The sequence below is a fragment of the Panthera uncia genome (genome assembly GCF_023721935.1).
Source record: "Panthera uncia isolate 11264 chromosome B2 unlocalized genomic scaffold, Puncia_PCG_1.0 HiC_scaffold_24, whole genome shotgun sequence".
Lineage (NCBI taxonomy): Eukaryota > Metazoa > Chordata > Mammalia > Carnivora > Felidae > Panthera > Panthera uncia.
This window is the reverse complement of record NW_026057580.1, coordinates 6,501,151-6,521,665: the sequence shown is the minus strand read 5'-3', so window position 1 is coordinate 6,521,665 and position 20,515 is coordinate 6,501,151. Positions and strand designations below refer to the sequence as shown.

The following is a 20,515-nucleotide window of genomic DNA, read 5'->3' as shown; positions in this document are numbered from 1 at the left end:
TGGGAACAGGCTTGTAGAAACTTTGTCTGAGATCACCTGCTAGGAAGTGCCAGAACCAAAACTAGAACTCAGATCTTTTGACTACTAGTTTACTTTTCTCTGTATCACACCGCATACGTTTATGCTTAATAGAAAAATTTGAGATTAGAGCATCAAAATCCCGAAGAGACCATTCACTAGGATGAAAAGTAGCTTTGTTAAATGGAATTCCAGTGATTTTTCTTAGGGAGTAAAAAGATTCTTAAGTAATACAATATTCCCAAAAGTAACTGAGATATCTCGAAAATTCCAATATTTTGTTTAAAAAAATCAAGTCACTCTGTTTAGTGATTTAAAAATATGACCATAAATTATTTGATGCTTCTCCTTTACAGAGGTGGAGCTCATAATCTTCACCCTCAGTGAAGTTTGGACTTACTGACTCACTGTTCTAATATATGGAATGTGTAGTAATGATGGAGTGTGATTTCTAAGGGTAGGTCATAAAAGATATGTGGCCCCCATCTTGCTCTTTTCTCTGAATGTTTCTCTGAAATGAGTTTCCCTAGAGCAGTTTTTCAACTTCAGCACTATTGACATTTTGGGCCAGATAACTCTTTGCTGTGAGGGATGTTTAGCAGTATCCCTGGCCTCTACCCATACAGAGATGCCAATAGCACCCCCCTCCCCAGCCCCCTCAACACTGACCCCCCCTCAAGTGTAATAGGCAAAAATGACTCAGCCATTATCCAATATCCCCTGGGGGAAAACTGCCTTCGGTTGAGAACCACCACTTCAGGGACAGCCAGCAGCTATGCTGAGAAGACACCCAAGCAGTCCCGAAGAGAAGCCCGCATTGCGAAGAACTGAGGCCTGCCAAAGCCATGTAAGGCAGCCATCCTGGAAGTGGCACTTCCAGCCTCGGTCAAGCCTTCAGATGACTGTAGCCAACTAAGGCCAGCATCCTGACTGCACCCTCATGAGAGACTATGAGCCAGAACCACTCAGCATCCTGCTCCCCAATTCCTGACTCACAAAAACTGTGAGATAATAAATCTTGTTTAAGCCACCAAATTTGGGGGTAATACATTAAATGTTACTGTAAAATATATGTCATATAAGATGGAGAGTCACAGACTAAGCAAACCAAAAATTGTGAAGGCACGTTAATGCCTGTTACATGCATCTATAGATACTCATGTTCATAGCATATACTTGTAAGGGTGCTTTTCTGGATATGAAGCCTATCAGCACTATTACTGTAAAAGCCTTTTAATTGTAGTAGCAAAGCAAAGTTCATTGATTGTAATACTAAACAGTTACAATGTAACATGGTTATTTTATTTCATATTTGCTTGCATGCAGTTAAAAATTATTTAATGATAACTTCAAAACGTTTGTTACTGAAGTTTTCAAACACAAAAGTAGAGAAGATAAACCCATGGTGACAACATTCTAATGGGGCTTGGGAAAATAATGCCACATGTAATAAAATAATCCACATGTAATATTTTTGTAATCAATATGAGGTAACTATTGTTCTTGATGCATATGTATCATTTTGCATTTGCAATAAAAAAAATACGTTAACGGGCACCTGAGTGGCTCAGTTGGTGGAGCATTGGGCTCTTGGTTTCAGCTCAGGTCATGATCCCAGGTTGGTGGGATTGAGCCCCACGTCGGGCTCTGCACTGAGCATGGAGCCTGCTTGTGACTCTTTCTCTCCCTCTCTCTCTGCCCCTCCCCTGCTTGTACTGTCTCTCTCTCTCTAAAATAAAAAATAAAGTAAAAAAAATATGGTAATAGACACCACTGTGGCATTTATTTACTTATTTATAAAGTTTATTTGTTTATTTTGAGAAAGAGAGAGAATTCCAACTAGGCTCTGTGCTGTCAGCACAGAGTCTAATGTGGGGCTCAATCTCAGGAACCATGAGATCATGACCTGAGCCAAAATCAAGAGCTGGAGGCTTAACTGACCGAGCCACCCAGACATCCCTCCACTGCGACTTTTAAAGCTTCAATGAAGAAATATCTTACAAAAATCATTTTATTTTCTTTCTTGTTTTGTTTTTGTTTTGTTGTTTTTTAGAAGGGGAGGGGGAATGAGCAGGGGAGGGACAACAGGAGAGAGAGAGAGAGAGAGAGAGAGAGAGAGAGAACGAACCTTAGGCTCTGCACCCAGAGCAGTGGGTGGGGCTCGATCTCACCACCTTGAGATCATGACCTGAGCCGAAATCCTGAGTCCAATGTTTAACAAACTGAGCCACTCAGGCGCCCCAGTTTGGGTTTTTAAATTTTTTTTTTTTTCCAACGTTTTTTTTTTTTTTATTTATCTTTGGGACAGAGAGAGACAGAGCATGAACGGGGGAGGGGCAGAGAGAGGGAGACACAGAATCGGAAACAGGCTCCAGGCTCCGAGCCATCAGCCCAGAGCCTGACGCGGGGCTCAAACTCACAGACCGCGAGATCGTGACCTGGCTGAAGTCGGACGCTTAACCGACTGTGCCACCCAGGCGCCCCTCAGTTTGGGTTTTTAGACTGCACGTCTGAGTGAATTTCTGCATTGTTTGAATTTAAGTTTTCATCAGGCTAATAAAAATTGAAGCAATTGTGAAAAACATTTTTGCTCCAGTTGCTTAGAAGTTTTGCAGCAAGAATTGGGCCAATCAGGAGTGGCAAGTATCTCGTATATGTGTTGTCATGCCCTGAATTCCAGCCACATAACTAGTGTCCCTGATAAATGCTGTCACAAATACATTTTCCTATCTGAATGAGATTTTCATGAAAATACTGAATTTGCATAAAAGTTCTTAATAGTTATGTAAGGCGAGTTATGTGGTCAATTAAATTCCTTTTTCCATTCAGGGTACTAATCTGTTGATAGGGTTTTTTATATGTTATTTGTGTTTTGAGCTTCTTTGAGAGGAATATTTAAAACTGAAAAGCTAGAGAACTGGTCATGTTGTACATACTTGTAACAATTGTGTTAATAACATCTGTTGTTCTGCCCATAAGTATGAAAGTGTTATTGTAAGAAATTCCACTTAAAAGTACTATATATAGTTGCAAATAGTCAAATAATTTTGTGATTTTTTAAAAAAAATCAAAGTGTTATTTAGAAAAAGTATTTGAGAGTTAGTGAAGATATTTTAAAAAAAACTAATAATGTTTCAAATGTTACAAGTTTTTAAAGTCCGTTTTAAGTTTTAAGTTTCTTGCTTCTCTGAATATTTTTTGAGGTTCCTAAATCAAAACTTGAGTTCTAGTTTTTGCATAAATTTGCCTTATTTTCATGACATTATTTCCAAAATGGAGGGGTAGAGCATAAAAATAAAAAACTACAGGGATACTTGCACATTTGCCTGAATTTAGAAGAAAGGAAAAGTGGATTTCTGTAATAGAGGGAGATGTGTGCCAAAAAATATTTCCAGTATGCTGTATATTGAAATTTGTATCAGGTGTTCTAGGTAAAGAGAAAGTTCCCAAGTTAGTAGTATAAATTACTTAGTTATTTAAAAGGCACATTTTAAAGGCTGTTATCAATTAACCTGAATTCAATTGGAAAAAAGCCTCAAACTGTATGATCGGGAGAAGAGATGTCATGTTTTTGCAAACTATTTCTTTCCCCTTAGATACACATTAAAGTCTATTTATTTTGAGAGAGAGCGCACACGTGCATGAGCAGGGGAGGGGCAGAGAGAGAGAGAAAAAATCCCAAGCAGGCTTCATGTCAGCACAGAGCCAGGCGTGGGACTGGATCCCATGAACCATGAGATCATGACCTGAGCCCAAATCTAGTTGATGCTTAACCCCTTGAGCCACCCAGGTACCTCTCCCCTTAGGTATTTTAATTAATGCACTAATGAGAATTTGTTAATTCATTGTAACTACAAATTTTAATATATTTACATTTTTCATTAGTTTCCAAAAATAAAATTGTGTTTGTCTTTTTAACCATGATTGAGGGTTCATTTTTTTCTCATTAACATCATTCAGGGATTAGTGAAGTCATCTACGACCATTGAAAGAAACTGTAAAACCACTTCTTTTTTTTTTTTTTTTTTTTTAATTTTTTTTTTCAACGTTTTTTATTTATTTTTGGGACAGAGAGAGACAGAGCATGGACGGGGGAGGGGCAGAGAGAGAGGGAGACACAGAATCGGAAACAGGCTCCAGGCTCCGAGCCATCAGTCCAGAGCCTGACGCGGGGCTCGAACTCACGGACCGCGAGATCGTGACCTGGCTGAAGTCGGACGCTTAACCGACTGCGCCACCCAGGCGCCCCCTGTAAAACCACTTCTGATCCCCACAGATTACTCAGAGACTTGTCAGGTGATTGCTCATTCTTCATTCTGTTGCGGAAAACCCCAATTGTTTTTTGAGGAAAGACCTGGTGCTGTCATTTGTACACTCCCACACACTGTGAGTGTGGGCACTTGTCCTCGGTACGCAGCCCCTCGCCTTTCTTAAGGGGCTGTCTCTCTTCCTCTACCTAGCAGCTCACCTGGCTGGGAGCGTGTATTGATCTGCCTCTACTTTGCGACACAAAATCTGCAAGCTAGGTGCCAGCCACGGAGCAGAAACAAAACCTGTGTCTCTAAACCTATCAAAAGCTCAGTTGGTGAAAATCCTCTTTGGAGGATTCTGAGGAACATGGAACTTACTCTCTTTTTTCTAAACACACTTAAAAGTTCCTCTTTGATTAAGTCTGTCAGAGAGCAGAGTGCCATGCTATCATGTGCTCTCCACCCACCTTTGCTAATAATGAACTGTATGTTGGCTTTATGAAAGTCTCCACTGATGGATACTCTAAGAAAAGAACCATCAGAAACCCACTATTATATTTGTGTAAGAATGGTGATTAGGACATTTTTACCACATTATACAGTGTCTCCTTCATAAACATACGCAGGAGGAACTTTTCCCTGGTTTTACTACAGGAATAATTATGCCTTTCTTCAGTTCTCCTGAGTACCCAGTTTGTTTTTATTATATGGTTCCTGTGACTCATGTCTTAACTGGTTGTGTTCTCTTGTTGTATGATGGCTTTAGTGGACTCAGAGCCAAAATTGAGACCCACCTCTAATGGGTATTTAGAAAGGACCTCACAATATACATTTTTTTTTTCAATTTTTTAAATGGTTATTTTTGAGAGAGAGCATGATTGGAGGAGGGGCAGAGAGAGAGGGAGACACAGAATCCCAAGCAGCCTCCAGGCTCTGAACTGTCAGCACAGAGCCCGATGAGGGGCTTGAACTCACAAACTGCAGGATCAAGACCTAGGCTGAAGTGGGACGTAACAGCCACCCAGGCGCCCCTCATAATATACATTTGTATATTAACCTCATCCGTCCAGAGTTTATTCTCCTGTAATCACTATCATTTCAAATTATGTATGTACAGTTCCAGGCTGCTTTAAATCCATTGTGGAATAAAGTAGGATAAATAAACTTAGAAGTTAAACAATTATATTAGGCTATATTAAGAATCTAGTAAGCCAGTTTTTTTCAGGGAGGGAGGAGGCAAGTATGAATGTGTACTTAACCATTCAGTTTTATTTAGTGAATATTATATCCTATGCACTGGATTCATAGCAGATGAGTGACTGCGACATAACTGCTTTCAGTGAGTTTTACATTTTTTTTCTTTAGTTTTTTCTTTACCATATCAATAACTTTATAAAATGTGAGTTAATTTTAGAACTTTGGGAGGCTTTATGTGAATTTACAGTTGGAGGAAAAACTTATTAAGCAATGTATCCTGAGTTTTAGTTTGGAGAACCTCACCATTGTAAAGATAATTCCATTTTATGATGTTGTTCATGAAAACAAGGTTTTTATTTGTAGCTCTAATTTAAAAAATGTGATTAAGAGGCCCAACTGGTAATACTAGTAAGTGAATCATTATCATAAAGGCAAAGCCAGTAGCTGCTCCTTGGGTTGCCCTTAATCCTGGGCAGTTTGGCATTCTGGAAAAAGAGTGAACACTGAAATTAGACCAATCTAGGTTTGAATCCCACTGTGTATGAGTTACATGACCTTGGGTGAGTTGTTAGTATTTCTGACCATCAGTTTCTTATTTTGGAAAGTAAATATAACTATCTCAAAAAGTTATTATAAGGATTAAACATTTCCCAGATAGTATGTGACATGGTCAGGTGTTCAGTAAATTTGAACTTCTTTCCTTTGAGTATTTAATTGGTTTTATTAGGTGATTAAGAAATTATTAATAATTTCTGCTTTGGGTGATCACAGTGTTCAATTTAGGATTAAATGAATGATTTCTCCTCTCTCCAAACATTGCTTTGATTAGTGATAGTAACGGGAGGCTAGGTCAGAGCAATTAAATGCTTAAAGCAGTGGTGTTGGGGATGGGTCGTATATTCCTTGTTTCAGTAGCTTTGCTATAGGGATTCTGCTTAACTGATAAACAGAAAGCAGTTTCTCTGAACAATTCCTGCTTGTTCTCTTTTGTAAGCGTATTATGTTTTAAAAAGTGCAAGTGTATGTCCTTTGAAGTAAAAATTATTTGTTCTAGGGAAATCATGCAATTATTGATGAAGCAGTATGAATTAAGATGTCCATTGTAGTATGTGAATGAATAGAATGGCTACAATGCCCATCAATAAAGAGAATAGTTAAGTAGATTGTGGTGCAGATATTTAAGGAAATTACTGTAAATTATTGTTTAGTAAAATGGAAAATGCGTATGGCTTATGAATAGAGGATACAAATTTATGTTCTGTGAGTATAGCTATGTAAGTATCATTTGAAGGAGATACAATGTTAATAGTGGCTTTATTAAAGTTAGTACCTATTTTTTTATTTTAGGTTAATAGAACAATATAGATGACTTATGCTTGTAATTTACTAATGACCTTATTAAAAGATATAAGCTCATTTTTTTAAAAATCAGAGGGTAGAAAAATATAAATAAGTAAAAATGTTAAAATTCTGAATATTTTAGATATTTCTTGTCTGCACATGTATATATACATGTACAAGCACACTTTTTTTTTTCCCACAGATAGGCTCATTCTTTACTTCTGAAAGTTGTTTCTTCCCATCAATAATATAACATGTACTTGTTAGTACTACGTGGAGATTGTTGTTAATGGCTACAATATATGGGAGAATGTACCATAATCTAAATTCTCTGTCGTTGGACATTAAGGTCATTTCTGGTTTTGTTCTTGTGAACAGGCTGCAGTAAACATTTGTATATTTTGAACCCAATTTATATACTATATGTAATTTTTATTATTTTTATTTAATCTAATTTTTTTAGAGAGCGAGAACACACAAGTGAGAGCGTGTGAGCAGGAGAGGGGCAGAAAGAGTGGAGGGAGGAGGGGGAGAGAGAGAATATTAACCCACACTGGGCTTGATCTCACGACCCTGAGATTGTGACCTGAGCCAAAATCAAGAGCTGGATGCTTAACCAACTGAGACACCCAGGCACCCCATAAGTACATTTTTTTTTTTTAAGTTTTATTTAAGTAATCTCTACACCTCACTTGAGGCTGGAACTCACAACTTTGAGATGAAGAGTCACATGCTCTTGCGACTGAGCCAGCTGGACGCCACTATATATAAATTTGTATACTCAATGTATATGTTTTTGAACCCACTTTGTAGAAACGTGGTCAACTGTGTATAGTTACACTGTGTTGTTGGGCGTTCTTTGCTTTCATGTATGTTTCATAATCTCAGATGGCAAGTTCTGTGATATCAGGTACTATGTTTAGTGTTTCTTTTATATCCATAAAGCTCTCGTGAAGGAGATATTTCAGCAAATACTCAGGAAGTGATACTTTGGTGTTTGTAAGAAACCACATCATTGACTCCATCAGTGTCCTAGATTCACAGGGAGTAGTTAGAACTTTAGGGATTGAGAAACTTCCCCTACATAAAGTAATGCATCCAGAGTGAAAGTTTTTTCTTCTGAAATGCTTATTAATGCTATCCTGAGTTCAATGTAAAATTACAAGAAATACTTTGTCCATATGAAATGCAATTAATTATAGTAGGAAGCATTTTAGAAAAGCAGAGTTCATATAATTAGGATATATTTAAAATGGACTGAACTGTTGACAAAGTTGAACTTCATTATTCTTTAAGAGTTCCATTCAGAGATCCATTAAGTAGTCATTCAATGGTATCCATTAAGAGTTCGTGCTTGAAAACATACCAGTTGAATCTGAATGTCAGCTCTGCCATTTTCTGTCCATACTGTGGGCACATTGTTTAATCGCTTTGTGCCTCAGTTTTCTCATCTGTACAATGGAAATAATAATAATGTCTTTCTTTTAAGAGAGTGAGAGCATGCACCAGCTGAGGAAAGGGGCAGAGAGAGAGAGAATCCCAAGCAGGCTCCATGCTCAGCAGGGAGCCCAACGCCGGGCTTGATCCCCTGACCCTGGGATCATGACCTGAGCCGAAACCAAGAGTTGGACGCTCAACCAATGAGCCACCCAGGAGCCCCAATAATGATGTCTTTTTGCTAAAGATGTTCATTTATGTAAAGATCTAAAAACAGTATCTTGCAATAACAAAGCACTCAATGATTGTATGTTTTTAACATTACTATCAGTTTCTTGTTGGATGCTATTGAATTTATTTTTCTTTTAAGATTTTATTTTTAAGTAATTCTACACCCTACGTGGGGCTCGAAATTACAACCTGAGATCATAAGTCGCACGCTCCACCGACTGAGCCAGCTGGGTGCCCCTGGATGCTACTGAATTTGTAAAAATTGAGAGCCAAATAATAAAGTTGAAGATTTTTCTTTCATGTTTCAGATAACTGCATTACAAAATACTCTTTCATGCTTTTGTTAAGCATATTTTGAGAGTGTGCCCCTGCCGGGCATTATGCTAAGTACTGTGCAATACAGAAGTGATAAACCAGAAGACAGTAACTGCCCTCCAGGTGCTTATGATGAATGGGAAAGGCAGACATTATTAATGTCTAATAATTAAGCTTTACTATAGGCCAGGCCCTTTTGCTAAAGCTACTACAAAAGTTATCACATTTAATCTTAACAAGCGTTCTCCTTATTAGATACGTACCTTATCCTCATTTTATATATAAGCCCGAGAGAATTTAATTAACTTTCTCAAGATTATATAGCTACTAAGTGACAGAATTTGAATTAAAATCCAGATTGTCTAATACCAAACCCTTATTTAACCACCCTGCTGGGTGGTAAATAAACATACAGTAATAAATTGTGATTATTGGGATAGGGTACTGATTAATCCTAGCCTACCTTTTGCTGAATAGATACAGGAGTCAAATAGAGATGAAAATATGTACTTTATTACTGTAAAGCTGGCATGGAGAACAGCTTGGACAGGCAGCTCAAGTAGCCTTCTTATTTTTTCCCTACTGAGTTTAACTTGCACATTCAGTCATAGGCAGGTCAGCTAGAAACCTGATGACATTCCTTGCTCCAGGAGGTCCCCAAGGGCTTATCAGTGGAGGAGAAAACATGTTCAGCCCACAGGTGGGCAGGCAAACTGAGGTGGAGAGTTGAGGAGGATGGGTCACATAGCAGGGGCCATTTTCTGTCTCACAAGAGCCATTGAGGGGTTTAGAGAAGAGTATAAGTTTACTTGGTACTTCCAAGAGGGAAGAAGTTATTATTTTATGGGTTTGTAGGAACAGGAGTGGGAGAGAAGAGAACACCCCCTCCCTTTTTGTAGGATAAGGAAGGAAACAAGAAGGAGGGTGTTGTGACAGAGAATAACAGACCTGTTAATACATCTCTGAGGGGATGGCTATTTAAACCAATGCTTGAAGAAGAAGGATTCGGCTGTAGGGTAGAGTGGAGGTGGGAGAGAAGAGCAGCTCAGGAACCAGAAACAGCCTGTCTGAAGAGTTTAAGGAACTAAAAGGAGCCAGCATGTTCAAAACATAGTGGCTGGGGGAAAGGAGAGAGTCATGCAGGAGCAGGTTAGAGTGGTCATTGGTGGTCAGGTCATCTGAGCCTTGTAGGCTATGATAGGAAACTTGCATTTTATTTTATGTACCAAGGAAATTTCTTGAAGGATTTGAAGCAGTAGGTAGTGTCATCTAATTTATATTTTTAAAAGATTGAATTGGATGCTTGTGGTGAGTATATTAGAATGTAACAAAACAGGGGCGCCTGGGTGGCTCAGTGGGTTAAGCGGCCGACTTCGGCTCAGGTCATGATTTCACGGTCTGTGAGTTCGAGCCCCGTGTCAGTCTCTGTGCTGACAGCTCAGAGCCTGAAGCCTGTTTCAGATTCTGTGTCTCCCTCTCTCTGACCCTCCCCCATTCATGCTCTGTCTCTCTCTGTCTCAAAAATAAATAAATGTTAAAAAGAAAAAAAAAAAAGAAAAAGAATGTCACAAAACAGGAGGTAGGGAGACCAGCAGAAGGCGGCAGGCTGGTGACGAGGATGATTTGGACTAGTATGTTAGCAGTGCAATGAAGAGAAGTTGAATTAGAGATGTATTTTGGAGATGGGAAACTACAAGACTTGCTGATAGGTTTGGATGGGGACCAGGAGGCTGGAGCTGGAGGAAAGGGAGAAAACAAGTGATACTCAGATGTCTGACTTGAGCAATTGGATGAAAGTCCATTTATTGAAATATAAGAGACAAGGAGAGGAATAATTATGGGTGTTTTGAACTTGCTAAGCTTTAAGGTGCTTATGTGTTTTTCATATGGAGATGTTAGGAAGGCAGTCAGGCGCAGAGAAGGGATTTCAGTGAGAGACTTGGGAGTTTTCAATATAAGATGGCATTTAAGTCTTGGACATAGATGAGATTATCCAGAGATAATGTAGGAGAGAGAAGAGGGCCTAGTGCCTTGCCCTGAGGAACTAACAGAGAGTTCAAGTAGAGGAACCACATGCAATGAGGACAGAGAGGGAGCTGCCATAGAGGTCACAGAAAACCAGTAGAATGTGCTGATACGGACTCCAGAATGGAGAGTGTTTAGAGAAAGGGGAAGTGTTAACCATGTCAATTTCTAATCCAGAAAAGTGGCAGTTGGATTTGGTAACAGGTCATTAATGACCCGAGAAGAACGGTTTCAGTGTAATGGGTTGAGGAAAGAATGGGAGCCAAGGAAATGACTCACACCTTAAGATACACATGAATTACCTGGAGATCTTGTCAAAATGTAGATTCTACTTTAAGGCCTGAGAGTCTGCATTTCTAAAGAGCTCCCACATAATGCCAGTGTTGCTGGTCTGTGGAATGGCAGAGGTAAAGACTTCACTGTGGGTTAGAGTTATGTGGCGGGCTTCATAAAATACAGATTGCCGGACCCACTTCGGGGTTTCCAATTCAGTAGGTCTAGGGTGACACCTGAGAATGTGCATTTCTTATAAGTTCCCAGGTGACATGAATGCTTCTGGTCTAGGAACCATACTTTGAGAACCCTTGAAGAACATTAACTGTAGTGAGGAGCTTTCAAGGTTAAGTTTTTGTTTGTTTGTTGAGGGTGGGAAATACCTAGAGCATATTTATGTTGATGAGAATGATCCAAAAGATAGGCAGAAACTCAGAATGGAGAGAGAAAAGGAATGAAGGAGTAAAGAACTTGAAAGGAGGAGGGAGATGGCTCCAAAGTGAGAGCCATCTTGGATTTTTGTAAGAAAGGACATGTGTTCTTAGAGCAAGAGACAAAGCAGAGAAGATAGGTCCAACTGCAGGTGGGTTTGTAGACTTACCCAGGAGGCAGATGGAGCTTCCCTTTGATGGTTTCTATTTTCCCAATGAAGCCAAGGACAACTTTGAGGGAAGAGAGTGAATTGGAGGTTTGAAGAGAGTGACAGTGTAAAATGATGACTTTGAGTAAGAAAATGGACTTCCTAGGAAAAAAAAAAAATGGCAGTTTTAGGGCACTTGGGTGGCTCAGTTGAGTGTCCAGCTCTTGGTTTCAGCTCAGGTCATGATCTCACGGTTCATGAGTTCAAGCCCCGTGTTGCATTCTGCACTGACAGTGCAGAGCCTACTAGGGGTTCTCTCTCTTCCTTTCTCTCTCTCCCTCTTTCTCCGCCCCTTCCCTGCTCATGTTCCTTCTCTCAAAATAAATGAGTAAACTTAAAAAAAAAAAATTCTTAAAAAAAAAAAAGTGGCAGTTTTGAGAGCCTTATTTGAGGGTAAGGCCAGAAATTGAGAATGAAACCAGTCTGTATGATTGTCCATTTTTTTTTTCTTCAACCACAATTTGTTCTTGGATTCAGACAAGGGAAATAAAAATAGTTGAGATCACCCAAAGTCGGACTTTATCCAGGTGAGTATGGGAGAGAGAGGCAAACACACAAGGGAACATGTAATCTAAGCCAGGCGAGAAGGAAAATGAAGATGGGAGAGGGCTTGAAGGGTTGAATCAGGCAATGATGATGAGGTCCGCAAATTGTTGTAGTCAGGATACAATTAAACTAGAAGTAAACTGAAAGGCAAAGAAGGTTTGTGATGGAAAACGGGTGCTGGCATTCAAAATTGTGTAGGCAGGGCAGCTTTTGGTGGAGACAGAGGTCCAGGGTGTGACCATGGAGGTGACTGGACGAGGTGGAGTTTCCTGGAGAGGTCAGGAAACCGAGAGGCCAGGATGTTGGATGTGCCTTCCACCTGGATGTTGAAGTTGCCAAGAATGATGACAGATGTTGAGGGTGGAGAGAGACTTTGAGATAGGAACTAACTTTTTGGTAAATAATGGAAAATTCCAGGTCAGTGGATTATAGCAGCAGGGAGAATGGAACTAATGGAGAATTAGAGGCTGGAAGTAGGCATGGTTGGCAAGGAGGACATCTGCCCCACCTGCTAGCTTTGAGGTACCTGGGATGTGCCCGCTAAGGGCAGGGCTGTAAGACAAGTAGTGTCTTCAAGGTAGAGCCTAGTTTCAATTAAATCAGAGTTGGAGGGAAGGCTCAGAAAAGGGGTTGAAGATTTACAGGAGTTGATAACAAATTGGGAGTTGAAGGGTAAGTACATAGTGTAAGGATTTGGGAGTGAAGGGAAGGGAACTTCTGGAACAAGTACAGAGTCACATGGGAAAGAGTTTGGTCATGGTAGATGATCCCAAAGTCTTGGATGCCCATTAGAGGCTGAGATAAACAGGAGGATGCGGCATGATTGGATTGGCCCAGTCTCTAAAAATAATTAAAATACACATCAGGATTCTTGCTGTAGTTGTCCTACATGATCTAGCCTCTGCCCATGCCTCTGACCTCATTCTTTTCTACTCTCCCCTTGCTCCTTGTGTCCCACCTACACAGGCCATCTTTATGCCCTCCAGCACGCCATATTTTTTCTACCACTGTTTCTTTTTTCCTTTGTTTGCACTAGCTCTTCTGAGAGGCAGCATGGCAAAGTGGTTAATAGCATGAGCTGTGGATCCAGATTCCCTGCTCCTGCCACTTTCTAGCTTTGTGATCATGGTCAAGTTGCTTAATCTCTCCGTGCTTCAGTTTCCGAATTTCTGACTGGGGGAATGATAATAGCACTCACTTTGTAGGGGTGTTAGGGATTAAAAATTATTTTAATTTTAATTTTAAAAATTAATGTAAAGGGCCTAGAATAGTTTCTGGTATGTGATAAAGACTCCATAAATATTAATAATACTGTTGTTGTTTTTTTCTGTTTGAAGTTCTTTTTCCCTATACCTTTATATGGCTATTGCTTTCTCATCATTCAGTCATCTCAGCTCAAATGTCCTTCCTCAGACATTCTAGCTAAAGTAGCAAAACCCCACTGGCTGTCTTCATTTGTCCCATTCTGTTTTATTTAGTCCTAACATTCATCACTATTTGAAATTATTTTTATTATCCTGCTCTTCCCTCCCCCCATCCCCTGAGGGCTGAGATTTGTTGACCTGTTCCTTACTACATCTAAGCTTCTAAAAAGTGGCAGATACTTTGTAGATGCTCAGGAAATTGTTGTGCCAACTCATTGCCCTGAAAGCATCCCAAGCCCTCCTCTCTGGTCAGGCAGTATTTGGTGGCAAGGTGACAGTGAAGGCTACATCAGAGAAGACAGAGTCCAGCTCTTTATATATCAGTCTACTGGCTCATGTAGATGAAGTGGCTGCTTATTTTCGTGTTAACTGGGACACAACTACATCCATTTTTAAATTTATTGTCTAACTGCTTTCTATGACCACAGAGTTGTTGAGGAGTTGTGACAAAGACCCTAAGCCTCCCAGAGTCTAAAATATTTACTATCTGGTCCTTCATAGAAAAAATTTTCTGATCCCTGATTTAGATGCATCAAAAAAAAGATGAGAAGGAAACACCAAAAATAACAGATTACTTTGGATAGTGGGATTATAGGTTGTTTTAGTTTTTATGTTTATACTTTATACTTTTTTTTTAATTTTTTTTTTAATTTAAAAAAAAAATTTTTTTTTTTTAACGTTTATTTATTTTTGAGACAGAGAGAGACAGAGCATGAACGGGGGAGGGTCACAGAGAGAAGGAGACACAGAATCTGAAACAGGCTCCAGGCTCTGAGCTGTCAGCACAGAGCCCGACGCGGGGCTCGAACCCACGGACTGTGAGATCGTGACCTGAGCCGAAGTCGGACACTTAACCGACTGAGCCACCCAGGCGCCCCAGTATACTTTATACTTTTTATGTATCTTTGTGTAGACCCATTTAATCTGAAAATGGAAAAGCCTTATAAATACTGATTTTGAAATATTTAAAGTACATTTAATGATGAATTCTTCCTGTTTTTTTTTTTTTTTCCTTAGTGCTGCCTTTGACACAAAAACTGGGTTACGTGTGGCAGTGAAGAAGCTCTCCAGACCGTTTCAGTCCATCATTCATGCCAAAAGGACCTACAGAGAACTGCGGTTACTTAAACATATGAAACATGAAAATGTAAGTTATTCATTCAAGGAAGAATAAATGCTGCTGTTGAATAAACTGGAAAAAGTTGTGTTTTAATTGCTGCAAATGGGCGTACATTAGAAGGCATCACGCTGTGGACCGTGCCTCTCGTACTGGGGTGTAGTGGCCACTGCATTGAATAGACTTTTTTTAATGAAAGCATTTTTGAGAGAAAATATTAAACAAATTTGCATTCTTTACTACATTTACTTCAGGCTGTAGTGTTCAAATATGGGAGTCCAAGGCTATTTTATGTTATTATGGATTATTTCAGTGGGGAAGTTTGAGGCAGCATGTGTTAGGCTCACTGAATGTCCTTTCAAAGGTGGCTGTTATTTTATGGATAATTTAATATTATAATTTTCCTTTTTAATCTTTTTCAAGACAGCTTTTCCAAATTCAGACATTTTAATAAATGTGACAAAGACATTGTTTAAGTTAAATATAACTTTTTCTTTTCTGTCAGTTTGGGAACTTGAAAGCAATGCCATACTGCAAAAAATCCTAAAATCCTAGAAAATCCTAATACCGTGGGGACGTTTGGGTGGCTCTGTCGGTTGAGCATCCGACTCTTGATTTCAGCTCAGGTCATGATCTCATGTTCCATGAGATTGAGCCCCGAGTAGGGCTCTGTGCTTGCCTGCTTGTGACAGCACAGAGCCTGCTTGGGGTTCTCTTCCTCTCTCTCTGCCCCACCCCCACTCTGCTCACTGGCACGAGTGCACACACATACACACACTCTCTCTTTTTGAAAATAAATAAATAAACGTAAAAACCGTAATACAGTAAATAAAGGGATGCAATTGCAATGTTAGCTGAAAGAGAAAAAAACGATTGAAGATACTTTCCTAAATTTCAAAATCAAGTTTAAAAGAACTTATGTGATTGTGTATGAAAGGATCTGTAAAATTTGTAGCATTGTAGAAACAGTGGCGACAGAGATTTTAGAATCATTTGACCCTATGGATTGTTACTGTGTAGAAAAAAATTCAAAATCTGTAAATTTATTACTTGGCTATTCAGACCTTTTCTGTCTTAATAATTGATTTTTTTTCCCATGGTAAGAAAAAAATTACAGAGATGTGATCCTTTATTAACATACATTTGCTTCCCAAGGTACAAATTTCTTCTACATTGGGAGCATTGAGACTTAAATTTGGAATTGGATTATGGATGCTCTTGTAATTATAGCTGTAGCTTCTTATTTATTTTCATATTTTGCTTTAATTGCATCCTATTGAGCAAGTTGTTCTCCACAGGTAACCTGTATTCCTGGGTATAGTGTGCATGAGCATCCATGTGCAAACCTGAGTTTTTAAAGAGTTCCGTGCAGAGCTGCAGCCTTCCTAATCAGTGACATGTTTACAAGAAGTTGATATACATGGAAAAAGCCAGCAGGAGAAGCTCTCTTCCAGGGTCTGCATAAAATCAAGGTGGCCTGGCAGCTTAACCGATGCGTTTACATTTGGTTTTTAACACAGTTGAGTGTGTATGCTGTTTTTCATTACACGTTAATAAATGTGACAAAGACATTATCATAGCTTTTAAATAAAGAATACTTTGAAAATGGAATACAAGCCAAACATTTATGGAACCCCAAAGCACTTTCAGGAGGCCTTGGGATCCCACCGATGCTGCCAGCGCTCATTTACGAACATCTGGTTTAGATTACCAGCGCCATACTTTATTGTTCTGCCTCGCTTCATAGACCATTTAAGCCAATGTTTAGGGCAGGGATTCTTTTGGGTTATCTGAATCCATGCCTTGGCTTTTCTACTGGTCATAAGAAACAACCTTATTTAGTTTTTTGTGCTTTAGTTTTCTGTGATGAGACACTTCAAAATGTGTCTTATATGATATTAGGCTGGTTACATTTGGGTCACTGTAGAAACGAAAAGGCCACAGTGATGGGATATAATTGTTCTAATTTAGGAGAGGCTAAAAGAATCTTTTAAAAAAGAGGACTGATAGTATTAGGATTTTAATCTACACAAGGTGTTGTATAAGCAGCTTGCTTAATAACAGTTGGTCTTTTTATGGTAACATGTTTAGGTTTTAGCGGTATGAATGTAGCACACCTGTACTTACGTATTGGTGATTTGGTTTTGAACAAAAGAAGGCACATGGCTGAACATTTCAGAGTTCTCTCTTCTGTTGGCAAGTATTTGAAGGAGGAATGGGAAGGGGCTAACAGACTTTGACTCCATGTAGAAAAATTCCTGAACTTCAGCCTATTCTACAAACCCTTAGGAACTGACAGTGTAAAAGTAGTTTTACCCAGGGAAGAGCCAAGGCTTCCAAGTAAGTTTAATCGAGGATTTTAAGAGGAGTTCCTCTCCTTCATCTTCCTCTTTCTCTTCCTCTTTCTTTTTCTTAAATGACTTTTTTGGGGGTTGCCTGCCTGACCCAGTCAGTAGAGCATGTGACTCTTGATCTCCGGGTTGTGAATTTGAGCCCCGCGTTGGGTGTAGATATCACTTAAAAATAAAATCTGTAAAATAAATAAGTAAATGACTCTTTTGGGCCACGGTACCTCCAAAAACACCAGGCCTCCAAAAACAGTAGCAGCTTAAAACTCTTGACAATATTAAGTATTGGTAACAAATGTAATTTCTAGGTGCCAAATGCACATGTGATCTTTTTCCCAAAAATGCTGGACTCAGAATCAATATGTCATCTTGAGTTTATTTCTTTTATTAGTGATAACGAATGACAGACACACATTTACCAGATGGGTAAAGGGGAATGAGCTAGGGAGAATATCCTTTGTGCCTATAAGAGTTATTCTTTGAACAAAGTTACCTGGTGCATTCCTGATTGAACTTGCGACCTTGATCTCATTAACACCTGCTCTAAGGAAACATGAAAGGGGAGCATCTTGCCAGCTGCATCTTTTTGCCTTCTGGGTAGGTACTGTAAAGATTGCCTGGAGTTAAGGGCCTGGAGATCTGTGCATTTTGAAATTTAAAACTATTCAAGGAATCCTTTAAAAATTTTTATTTGGGATCTACCTTACCGTGGTAGATCCGGTCATTGTTTTGGTGCACTTGTGTTAAAGGTATTAAATATTGTTGGTTTCTGAGTTAAAGTGGGTTTTCTCTTGAGTGTGTGCCAATTTGGTAAAAACGTATCACTTCTGTCTATCAGTTTTTGACCATTGTATGACAGTCATCAGGGACATTTGCTGATTATTTGTATTGTAAATGTCTTTTCTAAATAATTGATTCCTGGGTTACTTTTGGGTGTCTGAAAGCAGGAGTAAAGAAACAGGCTAAAATACAACTTGAATTAAAAGGAAATTTCCATTCAAGAAATGGGAAATAGGGGCACCTGGGTGGCTCAGTTGGTTCAGGATCCAACTCTTGATTTTGGCTCAGATCATGATCTCACGGTGTGGGATAGAGCTCCTTGTTGGGCTCCGTGCTGAGCATGGAGCCTGCTTGGGATCCTCTCTCCCTCTCTCTCTGCCTCTACCCCACTCGTGCTCTCTCTCTCTCAAAGTCAATAAACAAACAAACAAACATTTAGCAAAATAAGAATTGAGAAGTGAATAGATTATGGAATGTTCCCCCAAGTTCCCCAGTTTAATGCTGGGAAACTCGTTTTATAGTATTTTCCTTTTCGTGAGTACTCCATAAATACAATTAATGTAATGTAATTAGTGTAAAAGCCCACAAAAAATTAAAGATACTTTGATGTAACATGGGTAGTTTTAATCTCATAAGATGTGTCCTTTTAAAGAAATTAAAATTTGATAGACTGTTTACTGATATGCTTGTGCTGTTATTTTTTCCAGATCAGTTTATTGTGCTTCTTGCAGGCATGCTTCTTAGTCATTTGAATAATTTAGATTAGCTTTGTATCTCAGATTTCGTTACTGGAAGTAGCTGCTTCAGATTGTTTCTGTGATTTGTATTTTGTAATTCTTTATAAACTCTAAGGACTGTGATCACCACTTAATTTGGTAATCCACAGAGGGTCAGTCCTTTGTGCTAGGCACCTTCAGTTACACTGTCTCCTTAATCTTCCTCGCAATGTGATAAAAATACGCATCCCCCTCTCTTTCATATGAGGAAAATGAGGCTCAAAGAGGATTCCTTTCTTTCATTTATTTAACAAATATTACTTGAGGTGCTGTGTGCCAGACAGTATTCCAAGTGCTGGGGTTACTGGAATGAAAAAGACATAAGTTCATGGATCCAGGAAATCACAAACTGACTGTGGAGTTCAGACTTACAGCTGTTTGATTCCAAAATGCTTGTTGTGTTTTCAAATTGAAGTTGGAGCTTTATTTGAAAATATTTTGGACTTACATTGTTTTACTATCTTTGAGGTAACTCTTACATGAAAAATCCTATGTAAATTGACATCTAGTGTTTTAATTTGAGGATTTTCACAATCACAATTGAAATAATGTAAAACAATGTAAATTGTTTTAAACTTTTCCTGTCGTATTGGGGAGATGGAACATCTCACATAATAAGAATCAATGATTAAAAAATATTGGAACAGTTGAACAAAATCGACTTCTAGATCTCAGTTAACTAAAGTACAAATGGGGATGGGCAGAGTAATCAAAAGACCAAAGATCTTAAGCCAGGAGTATATCAGACTCAAGAAAAACAGTTATGGTTTAGATGGAGAAGGTAAAAGAAAATGATTTGACTTAAATTTAAAGCACGATTCAGAGCTGTTATAAGGTCACAGATACACTATTGGTGGGAATGTAAATTGACCTCAGCTTTATGTAGGACAATTTGACAATACTAAGATCCTTAAATATATCAGTATCCTTTGATGCTGTAATTCTGTTTGTTGAAATTTATTTTCTGGAAGGAAATACAAAATGTGCAAAATATATATTACATACACATGTACATGCACACTTGCAGTGTTCCTTAAATGTCCAAAGATAGGAAATTGGTTAATTAACGGTATATACAAATGGTAGAGCATGAAATATATTTGAGGATATGAGAATAGTCATTATATAGTGACAAGGCAGGATATAAAACTGTATGCAGAATATAACTCCAACTTATTTTACATATATCAGAAAAATCAAAGGAAATATCTCAAAATGTTAATGATAGTTATAATGGGTAGTACAGTTGTAAGTAATTTTGCTTTTCCTTTTTTTTTTTAAGTTTATTTTGAGAAAGAGAGAAAGCATGAGCAGGAAGGGGCAGAGAGAGGGGGAGAGAGAGAATCCCAAGCAGGCTCTGTGCTGTCAACAAGGAGCCAATGTGGGGCTCGATCTCACAAACTGCAAGGTCATGACCTGAGCCGAAATCGAGTTTGACATGTAATCATCTGAGCCACCCAGACATCCCAGTTTTGGTTTTCTTGTATACAGTTGTCTGGGTAATGATCTTACAGGTACCTTTCCTTTGGAATAAGATGGAAAGTTTTGGAAAGCTATTCTCCTTGACTTCCAAGGCCTTTCCCTTTTGGGTTCAGGCTATATAATTGAAATACAATTGAAATTGCTTTTAAAAGCCTGATAGTTGAATGAGTGGAGTAACATTCCAATTAAAAGTGTTCTTTTTCATGATAAGGTTTTGAGCATTGGTGTATTTTACTTTCAGAGCTGTTTGTTTAGCTTGGTTGGTTAGAGCAACATGCTAATGAGGCCACTGTCATGGGTCAATTTTCATGAAGG

General features: G+C 38.8%; 1 protein-coding gene across 7 annotated transcripts in view; it reads left to right on the top strand.

The window, feature by feature from the left end:
- The window catches only part of MAPK14 (mitogen-activated protein kinase 14), a 75,644-nt gene that overhangs the window by 10,671 nt on the left and 44,458 nt on the right, over positions 1-20,515 (top strand). For all 7 annotated transcript variants that reach the window (XR_007462531.1, XR_007462532.1, XM_049652765.1 and 4 more), the window contains exon 2: positions 14,715-14,844. Coding sequence is in view for 5 of the 7 variants with exons in the window: in XM_049652765.1 (XP_049508722.1) it covers positions 14,715-14,844 (130 nt within the window). In the remaining 2 variants the exon portion in view is untranslated. The remainder of the gene's footprint in view (positions 1-14,714; positions 14,845-20,515) is intronic.